The 20825-nt window shown below is 51.2% G+C and overlaps 9 protein-coding genes; 4 read left to right on the top strand and 5 right to left on the bottom strand.

The window, feature by feature from the left end:
• Nucleotides 1-2057: 2057 nt before the first annotated feature.
• Nucleotides 2058-3254, bottom strand: CHC_T00005327001 (hypothetical protein). The gene has a single exon (XM_005716865.1). It carries the CDS (start codon nt 3252-3254, stop codon nt 2058-2060), a length of 1197 nt encoding a protein of 398 aa, XP_005716922.1.
• A 1346-nt stretch (nt 3255-4600) lies between these two features.
• Nucleotides 4601-6217, bottom strand: CHC_T00009031001 (myo-inositol 1-phosphate synthase). Its single transcript, XM_005716864.1, has one exon. The coding sequence runs from the start codon at nt 6215-6217 to the stop codon at nt 4601-4603; it is 1617 nt and encodes a 538-aa protein (XP_005716921.1).
• A 1332-nt stretch (nt 6218-7549) lies between these two features.
• On the bottom strand, nt 7550-8202 carry CHC_T00005326001 (hypothetical protein). XM_005716863.1 is given in 2 exon segments: nt 7550-7908; nt 7909-8202. The coding sequence occupies 1 exon segment, from the start codon at nt 8200-8202 to the stop codon at nt 7909-7911; it is 294 nt and encodes a 97-aa protein (XP_005716920.1). The 3' UTR covers nt 7550-7908.
• A 12-nt stretch (nt 8203-8214) lies between these two features.
• CHC_T00005325001 (hypothetical protein) lies at nt 8215-8931 on the top strand. Its single transcript, XM_005716862.1, has one exon. It carries the CDS (start codon nt 8215-8217, stop codon nt 8929-8931), a length of 717 nt encoding a protein of 238 aa, XP_005716919.1.
• Nucleotides 8932-8949: 18 nt separating this feature from the next.
• On the bottom strand, nt 8950-11121 carry CHC_T00005324001 (hypothetical protein). XM_005716861.1 is given in 4 exon segments: nt 8950-9603; nt 9604-10643; nt 10751-10976; nt 10977-11121. 2 exon segments carry the CDS (start codon nt 10974-10976, stop codon nt 9604-9606), a joined length of 1266 nt encoding a protein of 421 aa, XP_005716918.1. The 5' UTR covers nt 10977-11121; the 3' UTR covers nt 8950-9603.
• A 254-nt stretch (nt 11122-11375) lies between these two features.
• Nucleotides 11376-11870, bottom strand: CHC_T00005323001 (hypothetical protein). Its single transcript, XM_005716860.1, has one exon. The coding sequence runs from the start codon at nt 11868-11870 to the stop codon at nt 11376-11378; it is 495 nt and encodes a 164-aa protein (XP_005716917.1).
• Nucleotides 11871-16596: 4726 nt separating this feature from the next.
• Nucleotides 16597-17616, top strand: CHC_T00005322001 (hypothetical protein). Its single transcript, XM_005716859.1, has one exon. It carries the CDS (start codon nt 16597-16599, stop codon nt 17614-17616), a length of 1020 nt encoding a protein of 339 aa, XP_005716916.1.
• A 221-nt stretch (nt 17617-17837) lies between these two features.
• Nucleotides 17838-18104, top strand: CHC_T00005321001 (hypothetical protein). Its single transcript, XM_005716858.1, has one exon. The coding sequence runs from the start codon at nt 17838-17840 to the stop codon at nt 18102-18104; it is 267 nt and encodes an 88-aa protein (XP_005716915.1).
• Nucleotides 18105-18123: 19 nt separating this feature from the next.
• CHC_T00005320001 (hypothetical protein) lies at nt 18124-20509 on the top strand. XM_005716857.1 is given in 2 exon segments: nt 18124-20250; nt 20251-20509. 1 exon segment carries the CDS (start codon nt 18124-18126, stop codon nt 20248-20250), a length of 2127 nt encoding a protein of 708 aa, XP_005716914.1. The 3' UTR covers nt 20251-20509.
• Nucleotides 20510-20825: the final 316 nt, after the last annotated feature.

The raw sequence follows: 20825 nt of genomic DNA, 5'->3' as shown, positions 1-20825 counted from the left end.
AGGGTCTTCAACCGGGCGCGCGTGCCGGGGGGCGGGGGAGGCGGGACGGCGAGCGGGCTTCAACCGGGCGCGCGTGTTGGGGGGCGGGGGAGTCGCGACGGCGAGCGGGCGCTAACTGGGTTGCTCAGAGACGGTGACGGACGTGGTGTGCCGGGTAGCAGCAGAGGCAGGCGTTGACGCCGTGGTGGGCGAGTGCGGCGGGTGGGACGGGCGTGCGCGCGAGATCGCGGACGCGGTGTGCATGCAACTCCACGCAAAGCGGTTCCAAGCGGCGGCGGAGACTCTGCTGGACCGGCAGGCGGGCGACGCGCGCGTGGTGGCGAGTTGCGTGGAGCTTCTGCGCAACATGAGCGGGCAGCACGCGGCGAAGAGCGCCGTGCGCGGCGAGATGTGGCGGGCGACGTGCGTGGTGGGTGGCAGTGCCGGGGCGGACGGACGCGGGCGTGGCAGAGACGTTCTGCGTGCTGGTGGGCGGGGTGTGCCTGCGGCGCGGGGACGTGGTGGACGGGTGCGCTTAGGAAGGGGCGGTCGAGGTAGTGGTGAGAGCGGTGGCGCGGAGGGCGGCGGCGCGGGCCGCGCGCATCACGGAGGTGCGAAGAACGGGGAAAGTGGTCGCTGAGAGCCGGGCAGGTGTTGCAGCCGGCGGTGCAGGAGGGCGCCCGCAGGCGGGTGGGTGCCGGGAGCCGCCGCCAGGTAGCAGTGTTAGGCGGAAGCGAGCGGCGGCGTGGAGGGCAGCGGCGCTGACCATGTTTGCGGGCTGCAGGGACCGAACCGCGGCCGGGGGGGGAGGGGACACAGGCGGGCGGCGGCGCAGAGGGCGACGGCGCGGACCGGGCGCGACGCGCAGGGGCGAGTAACGTGTGGCAGGACGAGGGGGCAAGGGGCGACAAAGACCGGAGAGAAGACGGGAGAGTTAGCGCAGGGGGAGGGGGAGCAGCGGGGCGGGGAACGACAGCGTGTGCAGAACGAGGAGCGGAGGAGGAAGGGACTTGGCTTGGCCTGCGAAGCGCGCACGGAGCCCACTTGTACTGTACTGATTTTCTTGTCAAAAGCCCTTCTGATCCTTCCTTCTTCTTTTCCTCTGTGTCCTCCATCGTTATTCTCTATCTATCGAAGTCTTAAATGCTGGCTTCACAAGTTTCCTCTTTGCCCGAATACTGCGCTTCGTGCCAGTGCTGTCTCCTTCGTTTTCTTTCTCCTTTCGCTTCGACGCCCGTCAAAGAACTCACCATCTGCCGTCCCTACTTTCGCTTTCCTCGGCCCGACAGCGGGCTCACCACACACCCACTGATACTGGTCCGCTTTCGCTTCGATTCCCTCCATCCGCGCGCCCTCTATTTCCTACAGCTCTCCACCGCCTGCGCTCCCCTCCAAAAGGCCCTTTACCATCTTTGCCAACCCTGATCACACTGTCCGTTGGGACCGCAGTTCCCTTCGTCCCAGTTTCCCGCGTCCGCGCGTCCCCTGCGAACCGCAATGTAGGCAGGAGCACGCGCTTGGGACGCCTGTGAGGTCTCATATTTTGACACGTAGTCCAGAATTCAGCTCTTCCAGCAGTATTGTACAGTACCAACGGTACAGTAACCAAGAAGCCAGAGTCGTTGGGGTATCGAGACAGCACCGTAAAGCGATGATTCTTCTGTGTCCTTCGTGGGAACAGTGCCCCTATTCACTTTCGAACTGGAAGGCTTTCGATTCGTTGTTGTCCCATCCCTCGTGCAGCGCATGGAGGATGCTTCGGACGGGGGACTGGTACTTGTTCACTGTACAGGAAAGCAAACAGGAAACGCCCATTCCAGGTGTGTCTATGTTTGTTCCACATTGCCTCAGCTTTGGTGTTGGAAAAGAGCGGAGATGGTTTGGTTCCAGGGCACAGGCGATCCAATACCCCTGCAACCATGAGAGTTGAAACAGATATCTCGCGAGGAGCACCTCTTTCGTTCCCAAACACACACCTTATCCTTTCTCAAAGGAGATGCGGTTTCGAATGCATGCTTTTAGGTGGCACAAATGCCGGTCTTCATGCCAAATGCAGCTGCTTAGGGTACACCACGAAATCACATGCTGCTATCACCGATCTTGAACAATCCGACTTCCAGCATGCGACCCTGCTCCCATGTACCTTCAAGCCTCTGCATTCTATTTCCCAATTCCTTTGATCTTTGCACACAAAAAGTCCCCAGCTTCATTTGCTTCTCCTCATATATCCGCAGCGCGCTGACGACATCTCCGCCATTCTCCTTCAACGAATTTTGAAGCTCCCAGGCATCCTCAGCAGCTTTTGCGGTCCCCACAGCGATGTGAGGTCGGGGCGCAAAGGCTGCGTCACCCAGTAGACACACGCGTCCAAAGGCCATTTGCTTTACTGCCTGGTCAAAAATGATTTGCACGAAGGGTGCCTCTGTCTTCCGCACAAGCTCGCGGAAGGGCTCGGGCATTGCCTCCACTTCTTCGCGGAGATTGGTGACAAGCTCATCCCGCACCAGCCCAGGAGGTACTGAGTCCTTCCGCCTGATGCCGTGTTTATCTACAAGCACTTTGGCAAGCTCTTCGCTGGATGTGTTGCGATACCACAGCCAGTTGACGTATACTGTCTGCAGCTTCAAGTCATCCGAAATGACAGGTATTGGGTAGGATAGCATGTGTCCATCCGGAGTGAGGTGCATGTGCGCCTTGGACTTGAGTGCGTCTGATGCTTTGAGGGAAAGTAAACTTTGTTCCACTAGACCGCGCCAAGCGAAGTAGCCAGCGTAGTCTTTGCTGACTTCTGCACTGAGCATCTCTCTTGCTGTCGAAGACGTACCGTCTGCGCAGACGAGAAGGCTTGCCGTGGAAACAGTCCCATCTTGCAGCGTCACCAAGACTTGTTCATCGGTTTGCGAAATGCTTCTTACTGCGTTTCCCGCGCGATACTGTTCCGCCGGAAAGTGGAATTTTAAAGCGGTTAGGATTGAGTTATAGGAGGCGAAGCGGAAACATGCTGGATCCGGGGAAGGCGACTCTTCGGGCAAGTACACTAAGGAGGAAACTTTTAAGCTCATGCAGGAAAGGTCGAGGTCCGTGCAAATGTTAAAGTAGCGCGCAGAACAAGGATGCAGAACAATCCCAGCCCCTTTGTTTGATAGCATGGACGCGGAGCGTTCAAAGACGGTTACTTGAAATCCTGCCCTTTCAAGCCAGACGGCAGCATACATACCACCCAAGCTTCCGCCCATGACGATAGCGGTTGGGCGGGCCCCCCCGTTCGTAGACATTGAAAATGTGTTTGAGCAGCAACAACCTGTGGAAATCGAACTGCCGTCCAAAGATGTGAGACAGCTCCCTCTGTCGCAACAAGGCTTCCAAAGGGTGTTCGAGCGCCTCGTGTATCTCTATGCAGTGTGAATGTTACGAAATGTCATTGTCGTTGGCTCTTGTCTTGTAAAGGTACCGTAACGGTACCTCTTTCTTAGGCATTCCCGAAAATTAGTGGCCAGTGCTGAAATTAGAGTGGTCCTGGGAGATCAGGTTTGATGCTCTTTCAAAGGTCACGTGTTCGAGTTAGACTGGTTTAAAAAGGAAGTGAAGCAATTCTATTGGGTCAAAAGATGGCCCGGACGTCTGTTGAACCGCCTCCAGTGCACGCAGACCACGAAGATCACATATCGTGGATAACTCGCTGGCTCCTCTTCAGTACTCCCAAATTCTCCAGTCCAAGCGGCCGCATCACGACTTCAGGCCCCACGCTTCCGCTGTCGTTCTAGTTCCGCTACACCACGTCATCTCTTCGCGAGCCATCCCGCTAAACTTGGGCTAGTGGACGGGTTCACACAAGTTGCTTGTCAGGATGGTTGCTTCACCTTGCTTCGCACAAAGTGTGACAACCTTTGCTGGTCGATCTCTCCAATCTAAGTCGGTATGCCGCTCCCGACCGGCAGTGCCCGCACGATTATCAATCCGCCGCGCACGAGCAGCAGCATCAGGACCTGAGACAGATGCCGCCGCCGAGGCAGATAATGCCGTAGAAGTAATTCAGGGAGGTGACGCCGCGCCTGAGGCTGTGCCGTCAACGCCTTCGGAACCCACCAAGCCGACGTCAGACGACTTTTCCGAGCGCGTGCCGGGAAAGATTACCCTTGACGAAATCGCACTTGCGAAGCAGCGCACAGCCCTCGAACAGTATTCTGCGGAGCTGCGAAAGAAGCGAATTGAAGAAGAAAGGGAGGCATCAAGATTGTTTGGTTGGGTCCCCTACGCAGAGACTCTCAACGGAAGACTGGCTATGTTTTTTATCGTCACGGGCTTGCTCACCGAATATTGGACTGGGTACAATATTCCTGAACAAGTCGAGCTTATGGCACGTACTCTTGGCATACTGTAGAGCTTTCTTTTCGTAGGAAAGGTTCCATTAAATTCGTGAAGATACAAGTGAGGGCAGTCCGAGCCAAATATCACAACCATTCATAGTTGACTGAATAAGCTATGACCACTTGCGGTAATCTCAACTGCTACCCCATACTGGTGCAAGGCTTTAGGAAAGCGCGAACGCTGTCACTGCCACCTATTCGCAACATTCTGTAACATATGTAAATGTTTCTTACAAATTTGATCTTGCCTTTGTCTAGAAAGGGCACTTTCTCTCTAACAGGAGATTGTTCTCTGGTGGTAGTCCAACAAGAGCCCGCAGCAGATTTTCAATACATGCCTTCTGCCTTCCCAGTGCGCTTACAATTGGTTCGCCGGGTGGTACTCGCGGAATCTTCATGTAAAATCCGAGCACGCTGAGAGCTGTTTCCATTCCGCTATACTTGTCTTTCCTCAAGCCTGCGTCCCCTTCCTCAACAGCATACTGAACCCTAGAAAATAGTTCGACGAATATCGCCAAGTCAAGGATCAATGGTGCACACAAGGCAGAATCAAGACATTCATTGTGCATTATAGTTGTGTAGTGTCCGTCCATGAACCCCTCAGATGTATACTCTGACACGTCTCGCTTGGAGTCTCCTAGAAAGGGTACGTACTTCACAACGACAATATGATCGATTGAATCTTCATTTCCTTTGTATAGAACTCCATTTGAGTCGACAATATCTTCGACTACTCTCGACTTGGAGGCTGATTTAGGCTTCCACATCACTTCATCCGTGAGTTGATACATGTCGTTGTTTCCGAGATGGTTATATGTTACCATCGTCTTGATCTTGAAACCACACCCGATCAAATAGTCTACCAGAACAGACTTCATCTTCGTCTGTCCTGACTTGAAATCATCGCCACATATCATCACGTTTCTTTCGCGAGCAAGTTCCACGACACCTGGGACAAATGTGTTTTGAGGAGATCCGTTTACGTATGGACACCCTTCAAGAATTGCTGCAACGCAGTATAACGTCGAAGGAGATACCTCTTGATGTGACTCTTTGATTGCAGTCATTAGGTTGCTGGCAGTATCGTTTACTCCAGTTATTTCGGTGGCATAACGTTCCGAGTTTCCCGTCCAAATGATGACGACATATTCCAACTCCTTGGTGGACTTGAAATTTCGAATATCCTTGCGCAATTGTTCGAGTTGCTCCCCTTTATCGGACGTTGACAAGATATTAGTTGCACGAGGTTGCTGATTCTTTGCAATAAACTGTTGGTCAAACGCAGCCCGCAGGGGCACCATGTCTTCCATGAATGGTCGCAACTTGCTTCTTAAATCCGGCTCGAGGACCTTGGCCTTATCCATGGCGTCGGCTAAGTTGCACCCCGATATATCCCAACCCCCCAGCACAATGTCGTTGGGTTCTACCATCGGCAAAACTGATTTCATGGGGACAAAAATGTCTCTCCCTTGCGCATCAAAGCCCACTCGCATAGTGGATGCCTGTGTGAGCGATCCATTGTAGTTCGGGAGGTGCTGCTGAGCTCTCGTCTCCCACGTAATGTTCTGCTGGTTTGCCACAACAGCTGCAGTTACGGTAGTCCCATTGTTCCCACCCCACCCGACTTGCATCAAACCAAGTTTACGAGGTCTTACCGCTGTCCGAAAGTGATAAAGGCGCTCGACAGGCTCCGCCCGTACATCTCCATCCTCCTGGACGACAGCATTGACTGTCCTGTAAGGGTATGATGCATAGATGAAGTCAGCCTCATACTTAACATCAGGACTTACAACTTTAAGCAGACCGGTTGCCGTTGTAGAGCCAGATGTCCGTGATGCGTTTCTCCGTCGTTGTTCATTGTTATCCGTCATCGCTAGGGCTCCGGCTAGCCCTCAATCGGTACCGATCTGCTTGATGCGCAAAGACTGCCTTCCAGCTGACGCTAATGGAAAGAGAGATATAATGTGTATGTGGCGTAGTTCAAAGCTCGTCATTCATGAATAGAGAAACCACTTCTGTAGGAGCGGTCGTGAGGTCAAAAGAAGATCTGAGGGGTCAACGATAGATCGGAAAGTTTGCAAAATGATGACTGGAAAACCCCAATCAGAAAGGCTTTATGAAGGTTCTCCATGATCTCAGATATATCTCCTTGTTACACTAGCTTACAGTACAATGCAGATCTGAAGTATTATGAAGCGAAGGGCCTCATATGAGGTCGCATTTCAACATATTTGTTTAAGGCTGACGTTTAAGCAGTAGGTGAAGGAAGGTGCCTCGTCACCGCAACTGAGTTCCTTTTTCGGCTGAAGAGGTCCGGTGAGAAGTGCCTACCCGTCACGGTTCTTTCTAGGAAAGTCTGGTGAAGATGCACTTTTGAACAACCGTGAAACTTGGTGTCTTCAGGTCTTGGCACTTTGATTCAATCTTTATGGGTCCAACGCACGCTTGAAACTTCAGTGGATTCCTCGCCTTCCAATATATTCGAAAACTGCGGACCTGATGCTCTGCCGGATATTCGTACCGCAGTGTGCCGCCAAGTAGACCAGAACCTCCTCCCCAGAGTCGACGCTGTTTTCATTTCTCCGTGTCATGCAATTAAGTAGTACCTACTCCTACGATAGTACGTCCTTTAGTCCACATCTGTACGACCACACACTGAGGCGCCAGACGCGCCCGCCGCCGCCGTGCGACCGCGCAAAGTGCCCTACAGTACATTTGAACAAGACCGCTTGTCTCGGAGTAAAAAACGGGTATCGATTCATCTTCTTCATCCCCTGCAATCGCATACGCAGGCAAAAACGCTGGAGAAATTGTGTCCACGTTTTTGTTCTAAACGAGCAAAGTGCTTCATGAATTATTAGCAGAAAAGCGGTACACAGTGTAGGCTCCCATGAGTTGCAACTCACCAATTGCAGGGCTTACCACAGCGCAGAAACTAATCATTTGCTGCTTCCTCCTCCATGCAGCCACCACCGATCATGATATTCCGCTACATGTACGGTCTGTACCTCAATTTGTTTGACTAACTTCTACAGTCCGGCACATCAAATCTTCCGTAAAGACTGGTGCAGCACTGAACCAGTCTTTACTGTACAATAGTGTAATGTCTTTTGCACCATGGAGTACTGTTGAAGAATGCGGTTATATGTAAACTGTGTCCGATATTCCCACCCCCCCTCTTCTTTGCAGTGCGATGACTAGAGTTTCTCGCACCCGCGCACCCTGCCTACCTGTAGCGCACGCGGGATTTGTTTACCCTTCCCTCAACTGTACCTATCATTAATCATATACCTCCGACGGGGCTTCGTGCCTTCGACAGGTGGGAGGCGTACTGTACCTCGCGTCTGCACACAGGCCTCTGCATCCTACCAAACCTCAAGCGTCTCCACTTTGATAAACTACCCTGAAGAACGCAACCGGCCCCATCCCACGAGCCATCCAATAGAATGTACCTTCTCCCATCTGCCCATCTCTGTTCCCAAATCCCCCATGTGTAATGTGAAGAAAACGTCCCAGTGCATTGTAGAGAAAGCGCAGGAGTGTGCTGATCTGCAGCCTCTAATCATACTCTATCATCACCATCGCTACGATGCATGTCCCCAGCCTCTCTACAGTTGGATCTCCCGACGTCTGACGCTCCCGTCGCTCTGGGGGTTTCTACTTGCATCTCCCACTTCTTCTTCATACCAGGGTTCTCCTTCTCAGTCGACGTGGCAAACGCCTCATCATCTTTCTCTCGTTTCTCAACTAATCGCGCTTTCCGCCCTCCAACCCCAATCTTGACGACACCAACGATGGGAGGCTCTGCACTATATGTAGCGACCCATCCTCCGATTGTCCTGCTCCTTCGCATCATCTCAAGCAGCAGATGGTGCGAAATACCTCATCAAACCCACCAAGTACATACGTCAGCAACATGAGAACCGCACTCCTCCTCTTCGCGACACTGCTCCTAACAGCACACGCTCGCACGATCAACGTCGTGGGCGAAGGTACCTCGAACCTGCCCCCCGACCAGGTTACGTTGGAGGCCGGGGTGACGACGACGGCCAAGTCGGCGGTGACAGCGTTGACGGACAACAACCGCAAGTTCGTACGTCTCGTGGCCGTAGTTAAGGAGAAGGGCATCGCAGATAAGGACGTACAAACGTCGTCCTTCGACGTGTTCCAGGATTTCCGAGGGCGTGGGGACAGCAGGATGCGCGTGTACACAGTGTCTAACCAGGTCACGATCAAGGTGCGCGATGTGGCCATGGTGGGGGAGATCCTGGACGCCCTGGTGCGTGCGGGGAGCAATGAGATCTACGGAATCACGTTTGGGCTGCAGGATTCGCAGATGGGCAAGGACACCGCGAGGAAGCTGGCTGTAGCAGACGCCGCGAGGAAGGCTGAGTTGTTTGCGAAAAGCGCAGGCGTGAAAGTAGGGAAAGTGCTCGCGATTAGCGAGACGGCGATCGCGGGGGGATCGGACAATGGTGCTACCCTCCCGAACGGAGAATTTGCGGCTCGAGAAACTCTGTCCGTGTCGCCCGGCGAGCTTGATGTCGAAGTGATAGTGTATGTGCTGTACGAACTTGTCGAGTAGTTGGTTATGGTTTTGGGGTAGATCGCGCGGGCTTTGAGTTATTTGTATCTCTGTATATGTCTCTGTATATGCTGCCGTTGTGGGCAGTCGATGAGACACATTCGGAAACGAAAACAGATGAGGAGCTTCAAATAAAGGTCTTCGTTATCACGAGACAAACAACCTCTTTCGCGCTTCTTCCCATCACAATATATGTCTCGACACATCATTCAGCGTCAACGCTAGCGTCTTCTTTGCGATGACGGCGCCGCACCGTCCTTCTTTCTAGCGGGCTCTTGTGCTTGGCTTTGTGTTGCACCACTCAACCCTCAGAAACGACATCATTCGGCTTTCGTCGGGTTTTGAGTGGATGAACAACCTTCTCGACCCGCTGCAGTTCAGACTGACTCTTCTAAACTTTCAGTTCCACATTTTGTTTTCAATACATGTTTCGGCATGCCATGCCAACGTGTTATGAGGGAAGCCATAGAACTACTGTTCCCTGTTAGAAAATTTGTATGGGAAAATTTGTTTTGTACTATGACCAATCCCTGCCTTGACACGAGCCCTGCTTGCTCAGTAGCTGAAGGATAACTGGTTCGTTCTGGCCCCACGTCATTAGCAAAGAGAACCGATTCTACTTCGCTGTTCAGTACTTCTCGCGCCTGTCCACAAACTTGGCGTGCGATCCTGTTACAGAGGAGTTTCTTCCCTTTGCACTGCACCATACAAGGTCGAGAGGGAGCTTGCTTCGTCCGCTTTGAGAGCAGTTACCCCGTTCAATACAGTCTCAGAGTATGTGACAATACTCCTTCTTGGTGCTTTGTACCTCCGAAGCATGATGCATACCAAGAATCCCTGAATGCTTAAAACAACACCGATTACATAAAACATGTTGTACTTCTCTGGCGACAGCTCAGCGGAACGGGCACTAAGGTCAACGGCAGCCATTATCTTCCCAGACATAACTTCACCAATACCCATTGCTATGCTTGCCCCAACCCCGAATATGAGGGAGCTATTTGAAGGAGAGAATATGTCACGGGCCAAAACTGCCGATTCTACCGCAACCCCTGCGAAAACCATAAGAATTACCGAAGCGGAGAATACGAATCCATCGTAGTTCAAGGTCTGGGAGAATGAAATAAGTGCAATGTATGAAAATGACTGCATGATGAATAAGAGTAGTGTCACATTCTTCGACCCAATGGAAAAAAATCCATTTCCCCACTTCAAGCAATCTGAGAGCACCCCGACCAGCAACCGAAACACAGTAGAGCAAGTAATGGCAATCTGATAGGACCTAATGACTGTGGTTGACGACATGCCGAAGCTTCTTCCAATGTTGAAGAAATACGGAATGAACGCATATCCTGTTTGACCCGCGAAAATTGCTAGCACGTAGTGCCAGAAAGGGATAAGGAATGGCAGTTTCCTCCAAGATATAAGTTCCCCTTCGTCATCGACATCAGCGTAGCTCTCCGGAAAACCTCCTTGTGTGGAGCATTTCTTGCACGGCCAACTTAGAAGTGCAATGCTTGGTGCTGAAAAGAACACAAGAGCGATACCTGTTATAAAAAGAGCGGTGCTGCACTTAACACGTTCCAAGAGATACTCAAATAATCCAGAGAAGGCAATTGTCCCCAGACCATATGCAAGATTCCCAAGACCAACTGCGAGGCCTGGTCGTGCTGGCGACCAAGCTGCGAGCAGCTCTAAAGAAATGAGATAGTCTTCTTGCACAAATTGTTATCAAGAATTTCACAAGAACGTCAGCAAGTTGCAATTTGTAAACCAGGTGTCAACGAACAGCAGCCGAAGGTAACATGCCTTAACATACATATGGCGAAGGGAATTCCTTGGAGAGTAACTGCAATAATCATCAGCGATTTACTTCCCATTGAGACGCCAATACCACCTAAACCGATAGTTCCGAATAGTAGGGAACCTATAGCAGAGGCTATTCGGATTTTCTGTGTCTTTGAGAAGCGCATAGGCAAGGCAGCATATCGTGTGTTTTCTTCTTCGCCACTGAGGACCACTCCGACAAGCAGCATCACTGGCATTGAGAGAAGACTCATGTATACCATAGAGGAGGACACTACACCGTCTAAATCACCCTCTGTCGTCGCCGTTTCTTCCACAGATTCATTGAACACACCTAAGGAGTACAGAGCTCCCACAAGGAAAAGGAGCCAACATCCAGCACAAAGGTTCTTCGCGGTATCGAATTTCTGTAAGAGGGAACTTTTTGAGACGCAGCCCTCAGCACACCTGACCATTGCCGCCAATTACTTGTATTGCGACAACGGGTATGAAGCAATCTTCACCAGATTTGCTTTTTCCGGGAGGACAGCACCGGTCGGACAATAATTCAGACAACTCAGTAGCGCCACCCGAAATAAAATCAGGTGGAATACTCGTGAAACGAATGGAACGCGTCGATGCAATGGAGCAAGAAAAAGTCAACGGGATGGCTTCCGCAGAGCAAGAGGGAATATAAAAACTCTCGCTACAATCACGCTGTCTATGAGAAGACAGAAAGCGGTTGCTTCAGAGAACTTCGCGTGGTCTTGCTTTGTGAAGGAGGTTCGGTCAATATCGTAAATGCTCAGCCGCCGGTTGAGCGACAGCGCACTTGACCTTGGATAGCAGAGAAAGATCTGGAATTCTGTAGCTTTCGAAATTGATAATGCAAGCAAAGCGGATTTGGTTTCCTTAAGAGGGCGTCGACCTACGCAGGTCTTTTTCTTTTTGATACGCAACGCCGCATAGTTTCCAGCTGAGTGGAAGATACCTACTGGGAGAAAAAGTTTATCAGGAAGTTCCCCCAATTTCATAGGCACCCCAGGGTAGCTGAACGTGACTGCTTTCCCCACCCAACCTTGGATGTTTGGATAGGACATTGGTGAAGTTTTGATTTGCGTGCAGTGTCGGAATGCAGTGCATAAAATTAACATGCGTGCATGCGCCTCTACCTGGGAATGACGGGCACTCTCATGGTTTTCGTGTGGAAGAAAGCAATTGTGAATGTCCGGAGTTGTCTTGAGTGGGGGCTTCCTGAAATCCTAAAATCGCAAATTGTGTTGACCAAATCGGGATTTTTTGACACGCAAACGGCGCGTTGTGCACACATAACGCGCCGTTTTCTCGGACGGGCGGCCCCATGTAGGTTAGGATAAGACGCCGCGGCGCCTCACGCCGTGCGCCGCATCTTTGGCGCGTCCGCCGCGGCGCGCCCAGGGGCCGCGCCGGCCATTACAGCGGCGGATATAGGTTAAATGCGTATCGCACGAATGCCACAATGCGCGCGTGTGCAATCCAACTTTTCTGTAGTTAGAGCTCTGACGGCGTCATCGTCGGCGTCCGGTGAGTTCAAAACGTGCGTACAGAAGGGGGACGCACATTGTGTGCCCAAACATTCCGTGACAAAAATCATTTTGTGTGCACAAAAAGGAAAACTATGACTCTTGACACAAAAAATAATTTCCGGAGGCTCCCAGTATGGAAGAACAACCACAAATGATCACTACTGAGCTCTGACTCAGTTCTGTGACGTGATTGTACAGATCACAGGCTGCAAAATATTGTACAGTCAGGACCACGATATAAGAGCACCCCGTGCCACCCCCTTCATCTGCTCTTATTCCGAGGTTGCTGTTATTCAAGAATTTGGCACAGGATGTCCATTTTACTACCCAGATCGCTGTAGCATCTCACCAATAAGCAGTTGCCTGGACCCGTGCACAGCAGCACTCCCTCGTAAGCGCGCAAACACGCTTCTCACTCTCCGTAACAACATCCCAACCTCTGTTACGTTGCAATCATCAGCAAGTTTTTCTAGCGGACTTCTGCCTCGAGTTCCAGAAGGGGCGGAGTGCGTAAGCTTTTTGCGTCTAGTGAGGCACCATGTGCGTGAGCCTTTGAGATCAACACAGAGAGGTTCGACTTAATGTTTGTGACTGTGCTGCGTCCAATTCCAAAACGCTTCATCACCGAAGAAGCGCTTGCGCCGTTCTGGAGACAACGCGCAGCCTCGGATTTCTCTTTCAACGAAAGGCGCTTGCGCCTCTTAAGCGAGTCGCGCGCCATCTGTGGAAAGTGGAATGTCATTTTGAGGCACCGTATTTATCTGTGCGGCGGAGGAATGGTACGGGCGCTCGCTGATCTGTCCTCCCGTACCATTTGAAACCCATCTTAGAGGTCTCCCTCACATGAGGGAGACCTCTAAGATGGGTTTCAAATACCAGCCGAGGAAAGGCCTGTGTGAAGGTAAGTACAACACTGTAATTACAATGTGTAATGGTGCTCGAAGTTATGATACCGTGTCAAGCGAAAATGGTGCTCTTATTGCGAGGTCGCTCTTATTCAACCTGCTCTTATATCGCGACCCCCCCTGTACTGTACCCTGTACCACGTTTCCATGTACGGTACTGTACGGAACACTTTATGGTCTCATACGTGCGTTGCAATATTATACAGTAGCCGATGTACAGGCGCTGTTCAGGCTACAGTAGGGCATTTTGCTCGAAACGGCTACAGTATACAGTATTTATGAAACGCCCCGTATGACAATCTGGTCCGGAGACAAGCAAAAGAGAGGGGTCCCGAAAAGAGAGTTAGAGAAAGGTGAAGTTTACTCGGGCTACCAGACCGCGCTTACCCTTGTAGAGCCCGGCTAACGCCGAGACCACGTAGTGGTCATTAGTTTCGTCCGACACCGCCCCTCCATCGTCATACCCATTAGGCCCTGCCGCTGCTGTGGCGGCAGGGGCGGCCAGCGCTGGAACCTCGGCCGAACGCCGAGGGGCGAGCACAGTAGAGCTATACTGTATATTTCGACAACCCGGAGGGCGCGAGGTCACAGAGCGGCCGTCGCCGCCAGTCCAGAATCCTTAGTATCCTTCCCCTCTCATACCTCAACCATCTCCACATCGACACTGTACACGTACAGTATGCGGGTAGCACTGGATCTTTGGTACTGTATAGTAGATCTGTGTCTTTGTGAAGTCTCTAATGCCCACAATTTTGTAAAGAACGTAGTTCTAATGATAATGATGGGCTTCAGAACAAATGTGTAAATGTAGCTCCCACAACCCGTTGGTACAATATGTACAGTATTGTAGTTGATGGAGCCGAAGTACCGTATGTGTACAGAGCTGCATTGAACTGCAGGAAAGCTCCCAAGGCTTTGTACTGACTTCAGGTTGAGCTCATTTTATAAACGTAGCTTTCTCGACTTCCCCAAGTCATATTTCATGCTCGTAGGGAAGCCTGCAATTCCACGAAGGTCCATAGCGCTCATCAAAAACTAAAATATGCGAAGTGCGAGCTAAAAAGAAATATAAAATTGCGTTAGTGAATCCCTTAACAATGCAGTGTAGTCGAGCCTTTTCACATCAGGCCGTTTCCAGGTACAGCTATAGCACAGGGCAGCACAGGTCCCACAATCATGACAGATAGAAAAAAGGGTCGCCCTGAAAATATTGCAATAACATCGAGTAGTCCTTGTCACAAAATACCAGAGATGTATGGGAGACAAAAAGCCTTCAACGTGAGAGCCTTTTCATGACAAAATGATGAATACTATAATTACCGAAGACGACCTTGCTTCAATTATCATAATACAAAATGCCAGACGCACTGCTTGTAGTAGATCTTGAGAAAATTTGAAATAGTTTACAGAGGTCATGAATCGTTTAATCTATTTACTTGAATTGCGCAGCATACTTCCGGTAAACGCCGTTTCGACCAGGGATTTGGTTCTCCTCTACTTTTCACCCATCATCAATACCTTACTACCTTCTGTTACCGCAACAACTCCCCAGGCTCTCTCTTCCGTGAGTGTTTCAATCGTCAATGTATGTGCCTCGGAAAAAGACCTCGCGGCCAATCTGTCTGTATCGACCTTCCATAGATCCAGGGTAGTGATAAAGATAAACGCGTCTCGGCACGTCTCGGCACGTTTCCTGCTAATACTAATTTAAAACAGCCATGATTTGCGCCCATTCAAGTTACAATTGTGACAATTTTCCTACACGGACTCATCAATGTGACGGGGCAGTACCCAAGTAAATCATCTTATCTGCGTCCAAACGATCTTCCTGGTCTCAGCTTTCTGCTCCGCTGGATGCTGCCTCGCGGTAGTCTCCTGTCGGTCCTGCGACAGAAAAAGTATTTCTTCGCCGCAGATAGCTGTTTGATGTTCAGATACTCGTCTCCGTCCCGTCCAAGGGCATTTTCTCTCTCTGCTGTCTTGCCGGTTAAACAAAAAAATGCATGCGATTCAAAAATGATCAAAAGCCTTTGAAAAGCGTGACGCGACATAACAGTAGATGGGACATACTGTAACGCATAAATGGTAGATCACAGATCAGGACTAATGCCATACGAGCGACGAAAGTCTCGCTCTGGAAGCGAGAAGCTTTTTCATCTTTCGCCGTTCCTGTATAAAAAAAATACAAACATAGCGTATGTCGATGAGACCTGTTTTTGGTTCCCTGAACAATTATGCTACAATAATTATTGGGGTTGGCGTTCCAAATTCGTTGAGTGCGTTCCTGCATCATACTGCGATTGTTACGATTTGTTCTGCGGTATCGAGTTCCTCAAGGAATTGCGACGGGCCGGAGCCTGATTCAAACATAGTGGCAAGTCGGTTTTCAAAAAATACGATTTTGAGACATTCAGATTGCGAGGTACCAGGAACCTGAAAGCACTTAATACGGCGTGCATATATTAGAGGGTTTAAGAGAAGGATAGAGACATGAGAGTGCCATTATCAACCTCGGTACGGGTCGGCAAAGGATTAGTAGGAATGTATATGCCAAAGACCCGCCCACGGTGAAAGTAGTGAGACGGCGAAAGAGAAACAGTTTGGAGTAGGGCAGATGTACTGTTGAATGAAAAATTCACACAACACCAACAATTGCATTGCAATGAAACCAAGAGCTATGTAACCACATGCAACCATCAAGGGGTTTCGTGGATAGGCAAGCATCAGGACGCCGACTGCAATAACTTCAATTATCATTAAGCTTGGAAAAAGTTGGGAATAACTCGTCTATGGCAAGTTCGGTCTGTGCGAGACTTTCTTCAGAGGCAACTCCGATGGTAGAGGTCGCAATATCAGAAAGATGAAAAATCGAATCGCAGCAGTGCGTTTTCCCCGCACAGAGTTCATGCATACGCAACCACACAAACTCCAGTTAGACAGGTGTTGGATCACCGGGCCTCAGTTTCCAAACCTTCCATACAAGGATAAAATTCCAAAATTGATATCCCATTAGTCATCCACAGTACAGTAGCTACGCAGAGTACTGTGGAGACATTCCTTGGAGTGCTTTCTATTCGGTTTACCTTCACAAAAATTTAAAACGAGTAAACCTACCAAAGAAAAATGGAAACCGTGGACATCAAAGTTGAAAAGAAATAAAATTCGCAGATGTTTATGTGACGATAACGCTTGGTCGGATAGACACTAGAGAGAGAGGTGTGAGAAAAGCGCCTTGAGTGGGAAGACACCTCTTTCATTATGGTGTTCTTCCAACGCACACAAGCACTGAGGAGCATCCTCTGAATACGTTTTTGACCTCTTCCCGCGGCGGCACCCATTGTCACTAAAACGCAGGCAAAAAAGATCGCTCTTACCTTCCTGCCCACACCTACAGCATTCTATCTGCGACCATGCTACTCATGCTACAAAAGTGGCCAGGCCAAACCTTGGAGCTGGCGATGCTTCTGGATGAGACGCCGCAGTTTCACGCGCGCGCGATGCACAGCGGGGAACCCTGGCGCGCTGATTCTGTCCTATGCGCGGCGGCACGCTCGGTAGACTTGGAGGGCTGCGCCTGGCTGTACGTCGTGTTTGAAAAGGATCCGCCATACACGTGGGGGTCCAAGATGGTCAAGCTGCTTGGCGGTGGGCGAATCGCACGCAAGGACGTGTCGGACGAGGGGGTACCGACTGGGATGTATAAAGAGTTGCGTTATGAGGTCTTGGCGAGGCATGTGTTTCATAATATTATTGGGAGAGATTCGCAAAGTGGATATCAGGTTATTCGGAATTGTTCTTTGGGAGCACCAGAGGAAGTGGACAAGGTGATTCATAGAAAGCACAGCTCGAGAGGAAGGAGGGCTATGGAGGACGAAAGGGAGCGCAGTCCTATGTATCTTAGGGAGTTGAGAGAACGGAGGGAGAACCAGAAAATGATGAGTTCGGGTGAGCGCTGGGACGAAAACAAGGCACGGAGGATTGCAGCCTCAGAATATCCGCTTGACCCATTGCTCGGGAAAGCTATCGCGCAGGTTAAAACGACGGGCGCGGCCTTGCCGCCTTTTTTGCCGGATGGCAACAAGACTTGGTGCTGCCTAGTGTGGGAACGCAAGGAGGCCGGGTTGGAGGTAACGATGGAGAAGGAGAAAATCACTGACGAGAGGGATGTTGATAACTTGGAGTTGTTCAGGAAGCGGGGTTTCCACATGATCGAGTATCAAAGAAGGCCGTTTGTGCAGATAATCATGGGACGGCTTGGCTTTATCAGAAGGTCGAGGAACAATGAGCGGCGGGCGCCGTCTTTGGTCAACGTTTGCTCCGGGCACTTGCGAAACATAGTGATGTCGATGGACTCGATAGCGAAGGCGACTTCGTGCGGGGCGTTTCCTGACCGGGCGATTGCGGATCGAACCGCTGACGGAGAGAGGTGAACGTTAACAAAGGTGGGAGGCAGGCTGGGGTTCGATACGGCCTGGTCGACGATAGGCTGCAGCAAGCTTGTTATTGAGAAGATCAGGGAAGACGTGGGGATCAGTATTTCCACGCCGCCCGCACTGGCCAATCAGCGCGCTGTAGACTGCATGCCTTACTGAGCCGACGTCATCAGTCGGGGCACAGTTGTGCCCTCATTTTGCAGCCGGCCAATCACCGCATGCTCCTCTCCATCATGTCAAACCTGAAGAAAACTTTTGACCAGCCTTCATATCCTAAGCTGGCGTTCTCCATCTGGTTACCCTTCGGTAACCAGGGTAAGACTTCTCCTGATTCCTTGCGCGGCCTCCAAGTGAGGCATCTCCAGATTAGCCTCTATGAACTCTGCATTTGTCTTTTCGCTCCCAGGCTTGTCATGCGCCCAGTCGTGGCGCCGCCCGCTTTCAGTTTTGTCTTCGACCTCTCGCCAGCCAGTCGTTGCACATAGCTGTAGAGTTGCGCTTCAGATGAATTCGCAGACGTCATCCAACTCTAATGAGGAACTCGAATCATCACGGGACAAACAACCGGAATCTTCTTCTCCCACTTCCTCCCCCACCGCAACGGACTCTGAGTTAGACGAGCCTCAGCTGGACTCCGGTTCTGGTTCTGGCTCAGCCATTTCTGGAAACGGAGGCGACGGTCCCGGTAAGCGCCAACCAGATGACGGCGAGGGTAAGAATCCCGAAGGGTCAAGAAACACCAACCCTGTCATGCCAGAGGAAAAGTCGCAACTAGAGCAAGTCAACCACAGCTTTAAGAAAATCATCGAACTACCGGCTGGCATCGTGTCCACAGTCACCAGAACGGCCTACGGCTTTATAACAGATCGCGTCAGGGAGCTGTTACACTTTGTCCCAGCCCCGGTAATCGTCGCCCTCATCTCCACCGTATCTACTATTTCAGGGACCAGGTACAACGCACGTCGCAATAAGATGGCTGCCATTGCCGCACAGCAGAAGGCGGCCAGGGCTAAGAAAGACGAAATTGAGCGGCTGCTGAGAAAGAAGTACATGGAGCTGTCAGCCCCTATTCTGAAAAGCGCTGCAAAGCTCGCTGACAGAATTCACTCTATCGTGGATTCAGACTGGGACCGCGTGGAAAAGAAAGGTCTTGACAGCTCTCTTTCTCCAGCATATTCAGCCTATTTGCTCGGTCGATACTTCGCAATGGTAGAGATTATCAAGCAGGAGAGCGTTATTTTGGATTATGGTTTCCATGCAGCAGATAGAGTCTTAAGCAATATTCTTGGTAGGATTCAAGGTGTATTTGCGGCAAGCGACGAAATTCTTATCGAGATGCAGATGACGGAGCATCTATTCCACCCGCCTGATGGGCAAACGGCTCTTCGCGCCGGCCCATTACGTGTTACACCGCGTGCACAAGCTGTCCTCGGCGAGCTCCTGCATCGCAAGCTCTACAGCGGGAAATTGGATTTCGTGGATAAAGCAGAAAACGAGAGGCGTGGGCAGGACGCGGTCCTTTCGTTCCGAGAATTTTCTCGTATTCTGGAAGTAGATGCAACCGTCGCGCGCTGGTACAAGCCTGTGATCCGAGACTTTGAGACTTTGGAGGCCTTCGTGCGACGTACTTCGCGAAGCAAGAGACGATGCGATCGAGTTGGGTCACGACTGTATTTCGCGCAGTCGGCCTTGATGGACTTGGTCGAGTTTTTCGACCCGTTGCCGCAGGCACATGCCATTCCATTCTATCGGCGGAGAAGGCTTCAGCTTGGAGGGGTTTCGTACTCCGAGGAGCAGCGTGCTCCGCTAAGCCTTCATCTGTTGTACAGAGAGCTGGCGAAAATCAGAGATCGTCGCTCGATGGTGGGGAGCAAGATGGACCGACTGCGACTACCTCGTGGAGGTGTAGAGGTGCATGTGAAGGGGTCTCAGGCGCACTCAAATAGCGATACGCTATCTCAAAAGTACGGGGATTGCCCCTACTCCCAGCGCGTCCTCATTTTACTCGAGGAACTCGGGGTGCCGTATCAGGCAGTGGCGATCCCGCCTATGTCCAAGCCTGGGTGGTATTACTTACTGCACCCCGACAAACGGACGCCCGTGGTGTACCATAACGGAAATTTAGTAGAGGACTCTCGACACATCATGACGTACATCAAGCAGCATTTCCGTCCTGCGGAGGGCAAAAGGCGTCTGTCGTCCGCGAAAGTGCTAACACTTCCGGTAAGCACAGCTACTTATATAAAATTCCATGGGCACTTTCTCAACTGGGTGAGTGGACAGGAGGATGCACGTGGCGCAGTGGAAGAAGAATTGCGGAAATTGAACGGGACTGTAGCGCGAGCACAGCGGCTTTACGAGAAAGGATCGTTCCTTGGAGGCTGTCAGTTTGCAAGGGAGGATACTGCCATCGCACCTATGCTGCATAACGTAGTCGTAGCCGGCAAGGCGCTGAAGAATTGGGAGCTTCCAGAGGACTGCAAAGCGCTTCGCAAGTACGAGGAGGATGCACGAAAAGTACCGAGCTTCGCGAAGACGGTAGGGGCGGATGAGGCTATCGTAGCAGGATATAGATGTCTGGCGAAGAGGGGAGGCGAGAAAGTATGGGCTCTTGCTGATATGCTCGAATGATGTGGTCAATCCGCCGCATAGTCCAAGTAGGTGCCATGGAAAGCCGGATTGAGCGGCCTTGAGAAAGATGATGATGGCGCATAATATGTTGTGAAGGTATTCAATGGTGTTCCAACTGCGTCTGAGGCCAAACATGCTGTTGTTATCTTGCTGGTATGGACCTCGAGAATTGGCATTGAGCCACCCCACTCTGTTGACAATGAGGATGATAAAAGCTCTATTAATATCGTCGAAGAATGGCGAGCAGTGCGCCTTCCAATGCTTTCCAAGGTATCTTTTGCATTGTTCAGCAGTTTTGCTACTTTCTATTCCTTTTTATCGATCCCACCTGCTGCTTGTTCAAACTGTGGGAGAACGGGAACGATGAGGTTAGTAGTAGCCGCGCTCGTCGCACGCAGCGGCGGGGGAAAGGAGTCGCGAGAGCGAGGGGGATGGGGATACTTCGGATGTCGAGTCTCGAGACTTTTCGCCGGCGCTGTCGGAGGGTAGCAAGTTACCCCCGAGGGTCGGTCGGGATACCGCCCTCGGATTTGAATATATCCGGATTTTCTGCCGGCGCGTCGAACGGATAATTT

This window comes from Chondrus crispus, genomic scaffold, assembly GCF_000350225.1.
Source record: "Chondrus crispus Stackhouse genomic scaffold, scaffold_284, whole genome shotgun sequence".
Taxonomy (NCBI): Eukaryota; Rhodophyta; class Florideophyceae; order Gigartinales; family Gigartinaceae; genus Chondrus; species Chondrus crispus.
This window is presented reverse-complemented; position numbering and strand designations above follow the sequence as displayed.

Excerpts from the sequence above, each read along its gene's own strand:
- CHC_T00005327001 (XM_005716865.1), bottom strand. The coding sequence starts at position 3,254 with ATGTCTACGAACGGGGGGGCCCGCCCAACCGCTATCGTCATGGGCGGA.
- CHC_T00009031001 (XM_005716864.1), bottom strand. The coding sequence starts at position 6,217 with ATGACGGATAACAATGAACAACGACGGAGAAACGCATCACGGACATCT.
- CHC_T00005326001 (XM_005716863.1), bottom strand. The coding sequence starts at position 8,202 with ATGATGCGAAGGAGCAGGACAATCGGAGGATGGGTCGCTACATATAGT.
- CHC_T00005325001 (XM_005716862.1), top strand. The coding sequence starts at position 8,215 with ATGGTGCGAAATACCTCATCAAACCCACCAAGTACATACGTCAGCAAC.
- CHC_T00005324001 (XM_005716861.1), bottom strand. The coding sequence starts at position 10,976 with ATGCCAGTGATGCTGCTTGTCGGAGTGGTCCTCAGTGGCGAAGAAGAA. Across the intron at positions 10,644-10,750 it reads AGGAATTCCCTTCGCCATAT|ACTATCTCATTTCTTTAGAG; the intron begins GTATGTTAAGGC and ends TTGTGCAAGAAG.
- CHC_T00005323001 (XM_005716860.1), bottom strand. The coding sequence starts at position 11,870 with ATGTTAATTTTATGCACTGCATTCCGACACTGCACGCAAATCAAAACT.
- CHC_T00005322001 (XM_005716859.1), top strand. The coding sequence starts at position 16,597 with ATGCTACTCATGCTACAAAAGTGGCCAGGCCAAACCTTGGAGCTGGCG.
- CHC_T00005321001 (XM_005716858.1), top strand. The coding sequence starts at position 17,838 with ATGCTCCTCTCCATCATGTCAAACCTGAAGAAAACTTTTGACCAGCCT.
- CHC_T00005320001 (XM_005716857.1), top strand. The coding sequence starts at position 18,124 with ATGAATTCGCAGACGTCATCCAACTCTAATGAGGAACTCGAATCATCA.